Source organism: Loxodonta africana, chromosome 3, assembly GCF_030014295.1.
Source record: "Loxodonta africana isolate mLoxAfr1 chromosome 3, mLoxAfr1.hap2, whole genome shotgun sequence".
NCBI classification, from domain to species: domain Eukaryota; kingdom Metazoa; phylum Chordata; class Mammalia; order Proboscidea; family Elephantidae; genus Loxodonta; species Loxodonta africana.
In genome coordinates this window covers 195,097,353-195,114,982 of record NC_087344.1, presented here as the reverse complement: position 1 = coordinate 195,114,982, position 17,630 = coordinate 195,097,353, and the positions used below count along the sequence as shown (strand labels likewise).

The 17,630-nt window shown below is 49.9% G+C and overlaps 1 protein-coding gene and 1 long non-coding RNA gene across 3 annotated transcripts in view; both read right to left on the bottom strand.

The window, feature by feature from the left end:
• Positions 1 to 917: 917 nt before the first annotated feature.
• Positions 918 to 5,551, bottom strand: KCNJ9 (potassium inwardly rectifying channel subfamily J member 9). Of its 2 annotated transcripts, XM_064282798.1 has the most exons (3): positions 4,702 to 5,551; positions 1,405 to 1,782; positions 922 to 1,029 (listed from the first exon to the last, which is right to left on the bottom strand). In XM_064282798.1, the coding sequence occupies exons 1-2, from the start codon at positions 5,549 to 5,551 to the stop codon at positions 1,451 to 1,453; spliced, it is 1,182 nt and encodes a 393-aa protein (XP_064138868.1). In that variant the 3' UTR covers positions 922 to 1,029; positions 1,405 to 1,450. The 2 variants fall into 2 exon arrangements, with proteins under 2 accessions (XP_064138867.1, XP_064138868.1); XM_064282797.1 differs by having other exon boundaries at positions 918 to 1,782.
• A 4,326-nt stretch (positions 5,552 to 9,877) lies between these two features.
• LOC135230821 (uncharacterized) overlaps positions 9,878 to 17,630 on the bottom strand; it is a 44,495-nt gene continuing 36,742 nt past the window's right edge. The window contains exon 3 of the long non-coding RNA XR_010321575.1: positions 9,878 to 11,260. This is a non-coding gene — a long non-coding RNA (uncharacterized LOC135230821). The remainder of the gene's footprint in view (positions 11,261 to 17,630) is intronic.

Below are 17,630 nucleotides of genomic sequence, written 5' to 3'. Positions count from 1 at the left end.
GGACACATCCCAATGTTTGGACGCCTCCTTTCTCAGGGCCTCTTCCCCATTCACTCCTGCTTCTGAAGTCCTACCAGGAATCCCTTCTCTGGCCACTGACATCCTAGCTGCTCTAGCTCCCCAGCACCTGCCCAGGGATCACTTCAAGGCCCCCTAGCTGCTTCCCCCTAGCTATCTCCCCGGCTCATTTCCCAAAACACACACCATCTCCAGCTTGTCATGGCCTTGTTTTCACTGACAGTCGAGCTCCTGGGCCCAGAGTTAAACCCCTCAGCCTGGGCTTCAGGGTCCCCTTTGCCAGACACAACACTCCATCCTCTGCATTTCTCTGTTCCCCAGCCTCCCCCAATGCTCACCAAGAGCTTCAGCTGTTTTCTCCGTGTACGCTGTATTCCGAGGATGGGAACCAAGTCCCTGAATGTCCACACCAAATTGTGCCTGGGTCAGTGCTGTACCCACCAGACACCCAATCACTGGTTTGAATGACTTCCCCCTCCAAGTGCCTCAGGACAAACTCTGCTTTCCCAAGGGCCCCCTGTGTCCCAGCCCCAGGGACCTCATCTTTCCAGCTCTCTCCCCTGGCCCTTCTTCCTCTTCAGGACCTCTCCCTTTCCTCCCACCTCTGCCTTGGTGGCTGTGAGCTCTTGGTCTACTGTCAGAAAACAGCCATCCCTGGTTCTCCCTTCCCAGGCCCTGCTCCCCGGCTCCCCGGCTCCCCAGCTCCCCGGCTCCAGCATCCCCCCCACCACCCACTTCCCTGCACAAATGGACTAGGGTCATTCACACCCTCCTGAGCCTCCCAGCAGCCCAGCATCCTCCTGCCCAGCCTGTCACAGTGGTGGGAAGGGGGCTGGGAGGGTACCCCCCTCATCTGTGCCCACCTCCACCCAGCGTTCTCTCCTCTGGCTCACCTTGGGCTACTGTGTTCAGGTGTGCATACATAGGGGAGCTGGCTGAGGTGCGTGGGGCTGAAATCCAGCCCACGCTCTGCTCCCCGATCCATGCACCCTGGTTTGGGACAGCATCTGTCTGGAGGAAAAGGGTGCCTTTTAGGATTTGCATAAAGGCGCTATAGGGGTTAGCGGCAGCCCTGAGTGTACCACCTGTTTGGCAGTCCCCCAATCTATCTCCTGTCTCTATCTGCCACCACCTTCCCATCCAACCCCCTCTAAGTCCACCCTTTTGTTCATCCATCAACTCACAAGCAGATGTGAAGGTCAAAGCACAGACAGGCTGATTTGTTTACCCATCCCTTCCCCTCCGTTCTGAAATCATGACCCCTTCCTTCTACATTGGATCCAACACTCAAGATTGTGAGGGGGCCTCTCCAGCTTTAGTACTTTCCCAGGGACTTTGCCTTCCTCCTCCTCCTCCTCTACCTCCCATATCCAGCTCCCCGAGTACCTGTGTCTGGCCTCCAGCCTGCCGCAGGGGATCTAGAGGAAGCTGGTCACACTTTGGACTCGCTCTCTGGGGGCGGCAAGCAGCCATTCTGCTCCTTGTCAGCCCCGGCACCCCCACCCGACCCCTCTCCTGAGCCCTCCTCCTCCACCTTCTCATCCAGCCGGCTGGCGATGGACCAGTAGAGATGGGCATCAAGGCGGGCTGCGGCCTCGGCCAGCTCCCGGGCACTGCACGAGGGTGTGGGCACCTCAAAGGTCTCGTGGAAGCTGGCGTAGTCCACCTCGTAGAAGCCATCCTCCAGGGTCAGCACCGATGTGAAGCGATGGCCCCATAGCACCTCATCCACCAGGTAGGAGCTCCGAGCTTGACATGTCATTCCTGGGGGCAAGGACATGGGTCAAGGGGGTCCCAGTCCCAGTCCCAGGCTTCCCTCTCCCACCTCTCATTCCACAACCCTATGCCCAGCACCCTGCCTTCTATCCTTTCCCAAGGGCCCCACCCCTTGGCCTAGCCCCTTCTCTCCACTTCCCAGGCCCTACTTTTGCCCAGCTCCCTCTCCTCCATTTGCCTCAACTTCTCTTAACTTCCAGCCCACGCTCCCCTCTCCTTTTCATTGGTGATGTCAGGGATCTGGCCATTTGCTACTGAAAACAGAGAAGCTTAACCTTGAAACTGACCTTATGGACCATCTAGTCCAACTTCCCACTCCTTCAGGACTCCCCACTGACCACCCCTAACAGCCGGCATCTAGCTTCTGCTTCCCCACCTCCCAGGATTGAGAGCTAGTGACCTCACAAGAAGCCCACTCCTTGGTGTGACAGCTGTAATAGTTGGATTGTTCTTCGTTATAAGAACTAAAATCTGATGCCTGTGATTTCCACCCGTTGGTTTCATCCCCTGCCATATGATACCCCTTCAAGTGCCTGAAAAGAGGAGTCTAGGGTTTCCTCACACCTTTTCTTCACCAAGCTGAATATTACTGGTTCCCTCTACCATCCCTCATTTGAGCTGGTTTCTAAAAATTTTACCTTTTGGATTGCAAACCAGAATGCACCGAGGACCACTTTTAGGACTTTGAGTGTGAAAGACTCCAACTGTGGCCTGATCCATGCATAAGAGGAGGCCCAACCCTCTATTCTGGCCCTGATGCTTTAGTTAGTAGGGCCCAAGATGACATTACATAATGGTTTTTGGAAGCTGCATCACATTGCTACGACATCAAGCCTGTGGCCAACTTCAACCCCCAGTAGCTTTTTCACCAGAGCTCCTCCATGCTGTGCTTGCATAAGTGTTTTTTTTTTTTTTTAAGCCTAAATGTAGAGTTTTCTATTTATTCCTTTTAAATGTCATCTTGTTGGGTTTGGGCTCATTATTCTTGCCTTTCAACAGCATTCTGAATCCTGACTCTCTCACCCAAAATATTAACCATCCTTCCAGTTTTGTCTCTCTAGAAAAATCAGACAAGCTCCCATTCCTACCTTCTCCATCCCTCCCTCCCCAGCTCTCATTGCCATCTCCCCAGTCAGACAGGCAGATGGGTGCACCCACAGGATGGGGCAGTCTCTTCCTGTCCCAGGGTCTCTCCCCCAGCCCATATTCACCTCAGACAAGGTAGGGGGCAGAAGAGTGAACCTTAGCTAACCAGAGCCTGGTTCTCAGCTCCTTGCCCTGAGACATCTTGGGAACACTGGCATTCTCTGTCACCGTGGTGGAGGCTGGAATAGGAAGCATCCAGTGGGGAAGGGGAAGAAACAGCAGAAGACACTGGGGAGAGAGCAGCTGGGGATCCCAAGGGAAGAGTGGTCTGCACGGGAGTTTCCCTATAAAGAAAGGGGCCTGCCTGTGATACTGGCTAAAAAGAACCGGCAACTGGAGAGAGACAGGGAAAGGAGTGATTAGGAAAGGGGGAAGAGTTGGGGGGAACCTGGAAAAGTGAGGGCGGAATGGGGGGCTTTGAGGCAGAGAAGGTGAAGCAGAGGCCCAGATTGCACGTAGTCAGGGAAGGGCTTGAAGGCAGCAGCTTCTCAGAAAGGCCAGCAGGGGGCAACAGAAATTCACCAGTGGCAGGACCTGCAGGGCCCCCTAGTGGGCCTTTGGTTCTCCACCTAAAGTTTCTTTATCCACTTCCCACCTCAAGGTCTCAAATCCCAAAAAATCCCATTTGCTGTCCCTGTACTGGTCTTTTCCTACTTGCTCCCAAACCCTGCACTGCGTAGGTCTGAATTGGAGGTGTTGAGATCATAAGTGAGTTGTCAGTTTCTTATGGGAAGGGGCTAAAAATGTTAAGATCATCCACTTCCCTTGATAGTGGAAGGTTAGATGGATGGGGAAACTGAGGCAGAAATGGAACCAGGTGTCAACCTCTCCCCGAGGTCCAGCCTGGGAATAATTCAGGCCACGGAAAACCCTCACCACCAAATTCCAGAAGCCCAGACTTCTCAGCAAATGAGCAAGGCCCTGAACCTAAATGAACCCCTCAGGGCCACCAAACACTGAGGCCAGACTGTCTGTGTCCAATCCAGGTGCTGCACTTATTAGCTTATGACTGTGGACAACTGACTTAATCTTTCATTGGGCAATTGCCTCTCTGAAAAATGAGCACAAGATAGGGTTGTTTTTAGGATTAAATTAACTCATAGGCATAAAGCGCTTTAGAGCTGTGCAAGTCAGAGTAAGCACTCTATGTTAAGTGACTTCCAGGTGATTTTAGGCTCACAGTGACAGGAGGAATCTTTCTCCCAGAGCCGCTGGGTGGGTTCCAAGCACCAACCTTTAGGTTAGCAGCCGAGCGCTTAACCATTGTGCTACAAGGGCTCCGAAGCACTCAGTAAGTGTTAGCTATTATTATTGAAAAAAAAAAAATCAAACCCACTGCCGTCAAGTCGATTCCGACTCATAGCGACCCTACAGGACAGAGTAGAACCGCACCGTAGAGTTTCCAAGGACTGCCTGGCGGATTTGAACTGCCGACCTCTTGGTTAGCAGCCGTAGCACTTAACCACTACACCATCAGGGTTCCTGCTATTATTATTACGCTTCCTTATTTCAAGTGACACCTCTCAGTTCCGGGCCCCAAGTCGGGGTCATTTCGGAGCATTCCTCCGCGATTTCTCTTGGCCCTCTGCTGGGTCCTTTCTGTTCACCCCTCCTTCCAGGTCCTCCATCTCACCTCGACCAGCCTCTCCGTCCACCCCCCCGCCCCATGCCCCTCTCCTCGCCCCTGTCTTCCTCGGCCCTGCCCCCCGCCCCGAGTCCGGCTCCCGCCCACCCTTCTCCCCTCCCTGGGCCGGCCCGCACCCGTGGCTTCCACCATGCCCTCGAGGATGACGACGATCTCGAAGTCGTCCCTCTCGAGGGCGCGGCGCGACGCTTCCCAGAAGGGGCTGGCGGCGTCGATCTCGTGGCTGATGACGAGCGGCGAGACGAGGAAGAGGCGGTCGTCGCCCGTGTCGAAGCCCACGCTGAGGTCGGTCTGGTGCAGCGGGATGAACTCGCCCTCCAGCGTCTGGCGCGAGCGGATGAGCTTGGCGCGGATGGAGGCCTCGACGATGTGCGAGGAGCGCAGGTCGCCCACGCGGAACATGAGGCAGAGGCGCCCGTCGCGCAGCGACACCACGGCGTGCGAGGAGAAGACGAGCGTGGCGGCGCGCTTGTTGGGCTGCGAGATCTTGACGAACATGCAGCCCACCATGAAGGCGTTCACCATGGAGCCCAGGATGGCCTGCAGCAGCAGCAGCACGATGCCCTCGGGGCACTGGTCGGTGATGACGCGGTGCCCGTAGCCGATGGTGGTCTCCGTCTCGATGGAGAAGAGGAAGGCGGCCACGAAGCCGTTGAGGTTGTTGACGCACGGCGTCCACGCCGTGTCCTCCAGGTGCTCCAGGTCGCCGCGGCCGTAGGCGATCAGCCACCAGATGGCGCCGAAGAAGAGCCAGGTGAGCGCGTAGGCCAGCACGAAGAAGAGCAGGCTGAGGCGCCACTGCAGGTCCACCAGCGTGGTGAAGAGGTCGGTCAGGTAGCGGTAGGTCTCGCGCACGTTGCCCTGCTGCACGTTGCACCGGCCGTCCTTCTCCACGTAGCGCTGCCGGCCGCGGCGGCGCGGCGGCTCCTCCGACCCCGGCGAGAAGGCCGCGTTCTCCTGCGCCATGGCGGCCGCGTCAGGGCGAGCGTCGCGGGCGCTGGGGGCGCGCTGGGGGCCCGGGCTGCCGCCACGCGGGGCCCCTCCCGCGGCGCCTCGGCGGCGCCGGGGGTCCTGGAGGAGCTTAATAAAGGTTTGCGGAGTTAGTCAGCCCGCCGGACAGGAGGGCCCTGAGCGGGCTCACTCTGCCTCTGTGAGCCTCAACTTCCGCTCCCGTAGAATGGGAATAATAGGTACAACTCTAGCTGCCCCTCTATCTCAGAAACTTGTGAGGCTCAAAGGGGTAATGTATATGAATTGGGTAGCGCTATGCAAGTTCGATTGTTCTTTTCAGGAGATGGAGGTACCGGAGATCTGGATCCCACCACCTCTAAAAGGCCCAGATAGCGAGGGAGTTTCCCGAAGTCCTTCGACCCTAGATTCCTTGGGGGCAGAGGCTTAATCTCCTGTGTGTAGAGCCCTCCCTGCCCTAAAGACTTCCCCCACCCCTTCCCTGCCTACTGTCCGTGCAGCCCCCTAATCCCTGTTCTCCACAGTTCAAACCAACGGTCTAAACTGGCTCTTCTGAGGTTGACCCCAAGATTATACACTGAACATCTTCCCCACTCCCCCTCCCTCACCTCACTCACTCCACTCCTCTTCCCTCAGTCTTCCTTTCTCAACAAGCTTACAAAAGGGAAAGAACTGGAGGTCGTAGAAAATAAGTGAAAAATCTCCAGTGGGCAAGGTTCGGACATTCCGGCATTAGCAAATTCCCATTGGGCATCCTCCCTGAGGCCTAACCATGATCACTGCTGCAGTCATCAGCCCCATTTCCCAGGTTCTTTCCTCTACGGCCACAGCCCTGGCCTGAGATTGGGGAGAGGGACTGGAGGGCCTGAGAGCAACAAAGTCAGCCAGGGGGAAGGGAGCACAAAGTTCACCCAGAAAACCAAACCCGTTGTCATTGAGTTGGTTCAGACTCATAGTGACCCTACAAAACAGAGTAGAACTGCCCCATAGAGTTTCCAAGGAGCGCCTGGTGGATTTGAACTGCCGACCTTTTGATTAGCAGCCGTAGCACTTAACCACTACACCACCAGGGTTCACCCAGAGTTAGGTTTAAATCCCTCTAGTACAGTTAGTACAGTACCCTGCTCTGCCTTGAGAGATAATAAACCTGATCAAGTGAAGCACTAAGCACCCACGTTTACTTCCCCACCCCCTCCAGCTCTTTTCCTCCTGGCCTCCTACTTCCCATTGACTATCCTAACATCAGCTCCCTCCCACCCGCCATATGCCCCAAAGCCCACGTTCAAATCCAAGCCCACCTGAATTTGTTTTAAATTCTTCCCCCTGAGTATCTCTCTGAGCTGCAATCTGTTCTGAGAGAGGCCGAAAGCCCTTCCCTAGGCACCAGGGGGCTCTAGGAAGTATGGACCATACAAAGAAAGGTCTAGAATAAGGATTTCCGGACTCTTCGACCTTCCTTTCTCCCCGCTGGGAATTGCCCTTCCTCTCTTCTCCCAATCCGAGGGCCTGACTAGGGGTGGGGGAGCGACATAAGGATCACAGATGGTCTGGATGTTTCACCAGGTCCTGGGGAGAAACTGCCTGAATATGGAACTCCAAAGCCAGCATTCTAGCACTTAAGTGCTGGAGTAAGGTGCTCCGTAGCCAGACCTTTGGGACGTGTGTATTGGGGTAGAGGGCAAGAGGAGAAACTAGAGAAGACTAGGAGTTTAGGAACTCTCCCCCCGCCCCACCGCTGTCAAATTTATTTTCCAGGAGGAGTCGGGGACACAGAGTCCAGTCGACCTATTGCAGTGGTAGATTAGGGTCTTCCCCTCCCCCAACAATGGACCTCCTTTTCCCTCCCAGCAGCTCAGGACTTGGGGAAATGATCTCTAAGCACTGACTGGCCCAGAGGCCCCAAGTCGTGCAGAAAAGTACCAGGGTCCCTCTCAGCTTCAGACTCAGGTGGGCTTCCACATGTTCTCTCAGGGTCTTAGGTAATCTGATCCCCAGCCTGCCTGCTGAGACTCTGCCCAGGGGTCGGAATGGAACCCTGGCATCTGATAACCCCAGAACTCTCTTTCTCTTCATTGCTGCAGGGATTTGGGTGACCCTTATTCCAATTGTGTCCCATCTCCTATATTGGACGGGGGCTGCATTTTTTCTTAATGGGAAAGGAAAGATACGAAATTGTTGCCTCTTTTCCAGGATCTTTTTTTTCCAGGATCAAGGACTCAATTTTGGCATCTTCCCTCCAAAGATTCCAGTTGCTCCAGCCTACTCCTCATGTCTTGTGCATGCAGTGACCCCCTTCTGGAGACCCCACTACCACATTCTCCTGGGCCTCTCTCCCTCCCCCTGGAGAGAGTGCTGGGCAGCAAGGGGGGAAATTTTCTGGGAAGGGATCTGGTGAAAACTCCCTCAGGGACCAGCTCTTCCCAAACCCCCACTTGCCTTGGAAATGGGGGCCTAAACCGCAAGTTCCCCGCAACTCAACTCACAGCACGTGGAGAGGAGTGTAGCCGGCAGCAGAGACCCCTGGGGGATGGCGTCCATGCCCCTGACACAGCCCCACTCCTGGGCTCCCTTGGAGGGTGGGAGCCAGAGACACTGATCTTTCTCCTAAATGTAGCAGCAGCTCTGACTAGGACTTGCTATCTGTGTCATCCCTGCTTCCCAGGCTCCCCTGCTCCTCTCCCGTTTCCACAGCAACCAGTCTGGCGACAGCTCCACAGCATCCCCTCCCTTCCCCAGTCCTGGGTACCACTAGAAGCTGATCCACACGCCAGAGCTATTTTTAGCCAAACTCCCCCTTCCTGGACAACTCAGAGTTCGCCTCCTCACCCCCTCAGGAAAAAAAGAAGAAGGAGGAGGAAAACAAAACCTGGCGTGCTGACTCTTTACTAAGAAGCTCCTTGCCCTGGGCAAAAACAGGCCCTAGTGGGTTTAGGAATAAGGAGTTTGGTTTCCTGGGGATTCAGGGACCCATCTGGAAGCTGGCAGTTCATCACCCCCAACAGGAGACTCTGGGTGCAGGTGCTGCTCCTGGGCCAGGTCAACCATCACAGTCTACATGTTTGGAGATACCACACTGGCCCAGAAGGAGGTAGCTAGAAAGAAGAAACCCATGTGAAGAAGGGAGGTGAAATTGTTGCCTCTATCCGGGAGAAAGGACCAGGGATCCTATCTAAGTCACTGATTAGGAATGTCACTTCACTTCCCTGAGCCACAGTTGTTCAATCTATCACAGGGTGTCCCATAAAAACCGTTGCCGTTGAGCTGATTCCAACTCATAGCAACCCTATAGGACAGAGTAGAACTGCCTCGTATGGTTTCCAAGGAGCACCTGGTAGTTTTGAACTGCCAGCCTTTTGGTTAGCAGTTGTAGCTCTTAACCACTACACCACCAGGGTTTCCAATCACAGGGTGTGGGTATGTGCAAATAGTTCTTCCTGCTTAGCTTACTTCACAGGGCATGCAGATCAAATGAGCCAAGATAAACAGAAGGGCTTTGAAATGTATTTTGTTAATAGCAAAAAGTTTAGAGACAACCCAACTGTCCAACAGAGGGAAAAGCCTAGGCTAGGGCTTATTAACTATTCATTCAGCAAACTCTTATGGAACCTAGCCAAATGGCAGGCCATGTGCTAGGTGAAGGTGGTTACAGAAAGGAATGAGACAGCCACTGCCCATGAGGGGCTCATGGTCTAATGGGGGAGAAAGATACATAATACTAATAATAATTTATTGAGTATTAGCTATGAACTAGACACATAGCTCATTTAATCTCCATGACAACTCTATAAAATAGGCATTATTTCCATTTATAGATGAGGAAAGGAAAACTGAGCATACATAGCTAAGTGACTTACCAAACGTCCCTGGCATTAGGCAGGGATAGGAGTGGAACTCACACGTCTGTATCACTCCACAGGTTCTTTGCACAGTGATACTACCTCAGTAATATAACGTCTGTGATGTATCAATAAAATAGGTTACTGGGGGGGGTAACATCATTAAAATGACTGTGTTCATGTATGTAAATGTGTATATTGACACACTGTTAAATTTAAAAAATCAGAACATAAAAATATTCTTATAAAAATATTTAGAAGTGTATAGAAATATCTGCAAGAGCACTCATAAAAATTTTGAAAGAAAGTTGGAGAAACGGAAATATTAAATGTTTATTTTTCCCTGGGGAAGTAATATGAATACAAGGTGTTGTTACTATCAGTATTATTATACCCAAGAGGACTTACTGGATTCCCTAAAGTTGGACCACGAAGATAGGCGCTAAGGGAGCAGGAATAAGTAGAAAGGGACACTGGAGAATTAAAAGGTCCTGGGACGAACTGGTGAGGTGGGAAAGGCAGTGCTGAGAGTATAATCTCGGGAAGTGATGACCTGGGTTCAAATTCCAACTCTGTTTGATTTTGAGCAAGTGACTCGACCTCTCTCAATCTTAGTTTCTTCATCTAAAAAATGAGAATAAGCATATTATCCATTTGTTGGATAATATGTCTGGCACATGGTAAGTACGAGTAGTTTCCTGTTTATATCATACGGGAGTTAGAACAAAGAACACTTACAACAGGCTTTTTTTTGGTTGTTCCTCTTATGGTTAATCATATGGTACTACATACAGTGTCGCAGTGCGCAGTTTGCTGATGTAGTCGTTCTCATGTCAACCCACAAAGATAAATAAAGATCGGGTTAGTAAAGACACTGAATATAAAAGGCAATAATAATGAAAGCTAAAAAAAAAAAAAAGCGTTCGACTTACATCAGAACCGACTTAACCACAGAGTCATCGGAACGGAACCAGCTGTAAATTGGGGACTACCTGTACTCAGTAAATGCAAGCTGTCATCTTCCTCTCCCTCCTCCTCCTCACCATGGTCTTGCCAGGAATCTCCTGAAAGTCCCACCCCGAGTGCGCTTTCTTTGTTCTAGCACCACCCAGTAAGACCTGCAGGGGGCGCTCCTGGTACACTGCCCTCCTCTCTCCAGCCTTCTTGTTCCAAGTGGAAATATCGAGTTTTCAGCCCGAGATTGGCATCAGGAGGGCTGTTAAAGCCCCAGTCAACATCCCCGTCTCCTGGGCCTGGCCCTGTCACCCGAGCCTGGGGACTGCTAGCCTGCCCTTCTCTGTCCTGCCAAGCAACCGCTCATGTTGGTTCCACTGTGCCAGGAGGTCAGAGAAGAGAAACCAAATTCCCCCGGCAAGAACGTATTTGCATAGAGCTGGCCCCATTTCCTGGAGGGGGAATCACAGGGCTGGCAGGGCCTTCCAGAAGGTGTTCTCAGCCAGCCCCCGTCTCAGTCCAGACTGCCCTTGAACCGAGCCTTGCTGACAAGGAGGAAGACCACCCCACCCTCGCTTGCTATACTAATCCTTCAAGTCTTAGACTTCACCCTGTTACCTAATCTCTACCCCTTGTTTATCATGGAGCTTGAACGGCGGCGGTGGCGGGAGGGGGGTGACGACAACAATTCTTAGGTACCAAAAATAAACCAAAACCTGTTGCCATCCAGTCGGTTCTGACTTATAGTGACCCTACAGGACAGAGTAGGACTGCCCCATAGGGTTTCCAAGGAGCACCTGGTGGATTTGAACTACCCACCTTTTGGTTAGCAGCTGTAGCTCCTAACCATTACACCACCAGGGTTTCCTCTTCGGTGCCAGGATACAGAAAATAGGTAAGATCCTCGCTTTCAGGTCTTAATGGGAGAAAGAAAGTAAATTTACAAGGAATCAACATAAATGTCAGTACAGTTGTGATGACGGGAGATTGGGGCTGGGATTGGAGAATGTTGAGGGCAGGAGGGGCCCAGCTGAGACCATTCCTGGCCTGTAAAGTACCTCCGTACAAAGTAGAAAAAGGAGCCCCCTCTGGGCTGATGCATTCATTCCTTGTGGACATAGCTTGGAGAGCAGGTGATACCTTTGGGCAAAAAGTTCTTCTCCAGTAGACATAACACTGAGCCAGGGTACAAGGATTGGCTGCAGTTCAGTCCTCAAGTGGCCCCCTCAGTGGATGCCTTTGTGCAGTACACAATCTGTACAACTGTATGTGGCAGTCCTGGGATCAGCAAATCCGGGAAGGCTTCTGTCTTAGGTGCTGCTTTAACAAACAGAAATTTATTCTCTCACAGCTTAGGAGGCTGGAAGTCCAAATTCAAGGTGTCAACTCCAGGGGGAAGGCCTTTTCTCTCTGTCGGCTCTAGGGAAAAGTCCTTGTCGTCAATGTTCCCCGGTCTAGGAGCTTTCCAGCGCAGGAGCCCCGGGTCCAAAGACACGCACTCCTGGCTCTTCTTGTTTGGTGGTAATGAGGTCCCTCTGTCGGTCTGCTTGCTTCTCTCTTTTCTATCTCAAAAGAGATTGACTCAGGATACAACCTAATCTTGTAGATTGAGTCCTGTCATTAACATAACTGCCTCTGATCCTGCCTTGCTAACATCATTTTGTTGTTAAGTGCTGTCAAATTGGTTCAGACTCACAGCGACCCTATGTAGTCCTGTGCCATCCTCATGATCGTTGTTATGCTTGAGCCAGTGTTGCGGCTACTTGACAATCCATCTTGTTGAGGGTCTTGCTCTTTTTTGCTGACCCTCCTTATTTTGAGTCGTGCCACATCAGCAAACGAAGGCCCTGAAAGCTTGACTCCATCCATGTCATTAAGATCTACTCTACTTTGAGGAGGCAGCCCTTCCTCAGTCATATATTGAGTGCCTTCCAATCTGAGGGGCTCATCTCCCAGCACCACATCAGACAGTGCTCTGCTGCTAATCGTAATGTTTTCACCGGCTAATTTTTTTCAGAAGTAGACCATCAGGTCCTTCTTCCTAGTCTGTCTTAGTCTGGAAGTTCAGCTGAAACCTGCCCACCACAGGTGACCCTGCTGGTATTTGAATACCGGTGGCATAGCTTCCAGCATCACAGCAACATGCAAGCCCTATTAATGTCATAGAGGTAGTATTTCCAACACACAGGAAAATCACATCAGATGACAAAATGGTGGACAATCATACAGTACTGGGAATCATGGCCTAGCCAAGTTGACACCCATTTTTGGGGAACACAATTCAATCCATAACTGCTTCTTGGGCAAAAGCTTGGAGATAGGAAAGAAAGCATGATGCAGAAGACAGGAGATGGTTGAGGATATGAGCTTAATGGAGCAGGGAAGTAACCTGGTAGGTTATCTAACAGCTTATGTCAATTCAAGAGAGAAGGAGCCTTACAAAACTTGGAGCAGAGGTGAAATATGGTTGAAGCAGTGGATGCGTGACAAAGGACCATAGCTGGAGATTAGAGTGATATGGGATGGAGGCAGAGCACTGCTCTAGGACAGACAGAGCACCAGCGGGGCTCCTGAGGCTGAGGAGCTTGTGGGCCTGCTGGCTGTCTTCAGCACAGCAAGAGGATCAGAAGCCTGTTCGGTCTTGCTTTACAGGAAGGGTGGAGATAGACTGGGATTTAAATGTCATATGGCATTTAGAGGACCAGTCTTAACCCTCCTTTCACAAGTAAGGAACGGGTCCTGAGAGAAAGGCCAGGAGGAAAACCCACACTTCCTGACTCCTGGTCCCTGGTCATTTCTTCATTCCATGTTGCCTCCTTCCTACCAAAGTATATCGGGTGTTGATGGAATTTGTATCACTTGGACCCAATTAGAAAGGTACTAGAGGAGATACCTAGTTAAAGAGATGATTTATTTATTATTTAAAGGAAAGAGTCCTGTAGTAGTGATGTGATTAATTGCCCTTAACTTATTTGTCTTATAAATGTGGGTTCCTGTACATTACATTTACTTAAAGGAGGTGATATACCTAAATAATGATCCATTAGTGACTGAGGGATGTAGCTCAATTCCTCCTTTGGGTTTCTTTTCTGTGGCCTGAATTATTCAGCTATTGGGGGTCACACTACTAATGGAATTTGTTTAGCTCTGTGGGTCCTGAACGCCGAAATTGCACTTGGAATCTTGTGGTGGAACAAGTCAGTGTCTATTCTTTGCAGACAACTCTTCTGACTTGTTATGATAAGTGTTGCCTACTGGGAACCTCTCCCACGCTTCCTGATCCAAAGTTTCCTTCATCCTTTTAGTCCACACCTGCTTTTCCCAGCAGAACCCCCTCATGGTGCCCACTTGTGGATTCTCCTTCAAAACCAGTGGCTTGCCCCTACTCTCTCCCTCTGTTGCTCTGAGGGCGTCCCTAACCCGCTGTGAATGAGGCAAAAGAGAAGAGGTCAAATTTGGAAGGAGTGAGTCTAAAAGGAGCAATCAAGGAGATAAAGACATAACTTCCCCAAGTGAGAGGAGAGAGGATTCCCCCTGTCACTGTGTATGGTGTACATTGAACACGGTAGCTGTAGCAGATTTTTCATATCAACGTATGCTCAGAGGTCAAGTCAGATTATGTTTAACCACAAATTGCTGTCGATCCAACTCCAACTCATGACAATTCTAGGTGTTTCATTCTAGTATTACTCTGAGAAAAGTTTGGAATCAATCACACATGTATTCAAATCCCAACTCTAACACTTTCTAGCGATGTTACCATAGGCAAACCACTCTTAACCTCTCTGAACCTCTGTGTCTCCATCTCAGGTAATGTATCTACCTTGCATAGTAAACACTCACAACTGTTAGTTTCCCCTGCCCCTTAACACTGATTCAGTTTTGAGCTCCTACTGACCGTTTTAGGGCTTCCTTTGTGTAAAAAAAATTTTAAGGTGTAGAAGTGACATTTGATACGTAAAAAGGAATATACATGATAGGAATATGTGTATATGTTATAAAGCATGACTGAAAAACAAAAACTCAATTTAAATCACTCTTGTAAATTAAACTAGAGGAGTCTGGGGGTACAGTGGTTAAGAGCTATGGCTGCTAACCAAAAGGTTGGAGTTCGAATCCACCAGCCACTCTTTGGAAACCCTGTGGGGCAGTTCTACTCTGCCCTGTAGGATCACCTGGAATCGATTCGACAGCAATGGGTTTGGTTTTTTTTTTTTAAACTAGAACATTATGGTGTCATTGAAGCTGTCTGTGTACTTGTCCACAGCCCCATACCTGTGCTGTTCCAGAACTTTGAAACTCTTTCTAATTGCCCAGTCCCACCCCAGCCTGATCTGGAGTAGGTGACCGCTTCTGCTCTACAGAAGAGGGGAGACCCATCTGGCAGAAACTTCTCCAGAGACTTTCTCCTTCACCTCAGGATGTCTTTTTCTGCTCCTGCCCTTTGATTCTTTTTACCCCTCCTCTTTCAGAGGAGTACCCCAAGTGTCAAAGAGTCTGAACTGTGACCAGTAAGCAAAGGACCCCTGTTTGGGGTGCTGATACAAGGGCATGGGGATTAACATACTGCAAATAGGCTGCTTGTTCTTTGAGACTGCGGAGAAGGTGAAGGGTGAATGCAAGGTCCTAGGCTGGAGTATGAAAAATGACATCCTAAACTAAAAACGAAACCCATTGCCATCATGTTGATTCCAAGTCATAGCGACTCTGTAGGACAGAGTAGAACTGCCCCATAGGGTTTCCAAGAAGCACCTGGTAGATTAGCAGCCATGGCTCTTAATCACTACGCCACCAGGGCTCCAATCACATCTGAGAGAGATGTAATATGGGGGCAGTATTTGTTCAGTGGTAGAATTCTCACCTCCCATCAGGGTGATCTGTGTTCGGTTCCTGGCCAATTCCCCTCCTGTGCAGCCACCACCCACCTCTCACTGGAGGCTTGTGTGTTGCTATGGTAATGAACAGGTTTCAGGACAGCTTCCACACTCAGATAGACTAGAAAGAAAGGCCTGGTGATTTACTTCTGAAAATCAACCAGTGAAAACTATATAGATCACAATGGTCAGATTCACAACTGATCATGGGGATAGCGCAGGACCAGGCAGTGTTTTGTTCTGTTATGCATGGGGTTCCTATGATTTGGGGGCCTACTCGATGGCAGCTAACAACAAAGAGAAGTAACAAAGGGAGATTCCATGGAATTTCGTGGCTTAATTGACATGAAGAGGACTTGAAGCACTTACTAATGAAGACCAAAGACCACAGCCTTCAGTATGGATTGCACCTCAACATAAAGAAAACAAAAATCCTCACAACTGTACCAATGAGCAACATCATGATAAACGGAGAAAAGATTGAAGTTGTCAAGGGTTTCATTTTACTTGGATCCACAATCAACAGCCACAGAAGCAGCAGTCAAGAAATCAAAAGATGCATTGCATTGGGCAAATCTGCTGCAAAGGACCTCTTCAAAGTGTTGAAGAGCAAAGATGTCACCCTGAAGACTAAGGTGTGCCTGACCTAAGCCATGGTATTTTCAATCACATCATATGCATGTGAAAGCGGGACAATGAATAAGGAAGACGGAAGAAGAGTTGACACCTTTGAACTGTGGTGTTGGCGAAGAATATTGAATATACCATGGACTGCCAAAAGAATGAACAAATCTGTCTTGGAAGAAGTGTGCCCAGAATGCTCCTTAGAGGCAAGGATGGCGAGACTGTGTCTTACATACTTTGGACGTGTTGTCATGAGGGATCAGTCCCTGGAGAAGGACATCATGCTTGGCAGAGTACAGGGTCAGCGGAAAAGGGGAAGATCCTCAACGAGGTGGATTGACACAGTGGTTGCAACAGTGAGAGCTCAAGCATAACAACGATTGTAAGGATGGCAGCACAGGACCGGGCAGTGTTTTGTTCTGTTGTGCATAGGATTGCTATGAGCTGGAACCGACTCTACGGCACCTAACAACAACAACAGTTGACGTGCCAATTAGTGGAAGGGTGAAAAGTAAAGACAGCTTTTAGTTTTTAGTCCAATAGACCAGGAGAACACTCATAGAAATAAAGGAAGTCAAGAGCACTCCCAGCCTTGGGGAGGAAGATAATAAATTAAGACTGGGACTGTTAAGTTAGAGTGGAAATTCCCTGCAGGCAACTGAAGCTGTGGAAGTGGAGCTCCAAAGAGTGTCTAGGACTAATGATGAGATTTGGGCATCACTCAGAGGTGATAGTTGGAGCTATGGAAGTGATGAAGGCTCAAGGAACAAGACACAGAAAGAGACTGAACCTTGGGCAGTAGAGGAGGAAGCGGCTGGAAGTTTGAGTGTGTAAGGGTAGTGGAAGGAGATGAAGCTGAAATGGCATCGGGTCCAGGTCATGACCAGTCTTCTGTGGTAAGGAACATGAACTTGACTTATAGACAATGGGCAGCCACTGAAGACTTTTAAACACAGCCACATTTGTGTTTCAGAGAGATACTCCATATGGGTGTTTAATAATTTTTAAATGAAGGAATTTGTGATCTGAAGGATTGTAGAGTAGAGAAGACTGGAGGTAGGATAAGTACTTAGGAGGCTGCTGCAGTAATCCTGGTGGGAGTGAGCGGATGGCGTCCTAGACCACAGCAATGGCAATGGGACAGGGAGGACGGGAGCAGCATTAGGTTGTTTAGAAAGGAGATATATTTATTAGATAAAAGAGATGAGATGAGGAAGAATTAAGACTTCTAGGATGGCCACCATGTTTCTGGTTGAATGATGACGGTTGTATTAACTGTGGTAGACAATAAATGAAGAAGAGCACTTTTGTGAGCAAGATTACATGTTGAGTTTGAAATGAACATCCGGGTGGGCTGAAGAAATTGACACATGGGTGGTACTTGAGACCAAATGCTTGGACAACAATTTTTTTTTAATAAAAAGTGCACTATAAATTCTTATGAATGAATGCATGAGTCATGGTTCTTTGGTTTCTCATCTGTGGTGTCCTCATGTTTATTTTGGAGTTTCCCCCAGAGACTCCAAATCCTTCTCTAGCTCAGAATGACAAGACTGTGCACCACCCCCTCTTAGGGATCTCTTAGATACCTTATTACTAATATCTTAGCTCTCATACCAGTCTTCCTCAGGGCATTTTACCTACCCCTTCACTCCCATAGCCTTAGGAAGAGGGGGTATTAGGATTTTGAAGAAAAAAGCTGGGAAATAGTTTTTACATACATTGATCCAAGCTATTGTATTTATCTCCTTCCTAAATAAAGTTAGTAAAAGAGTAGCCTACACCTAC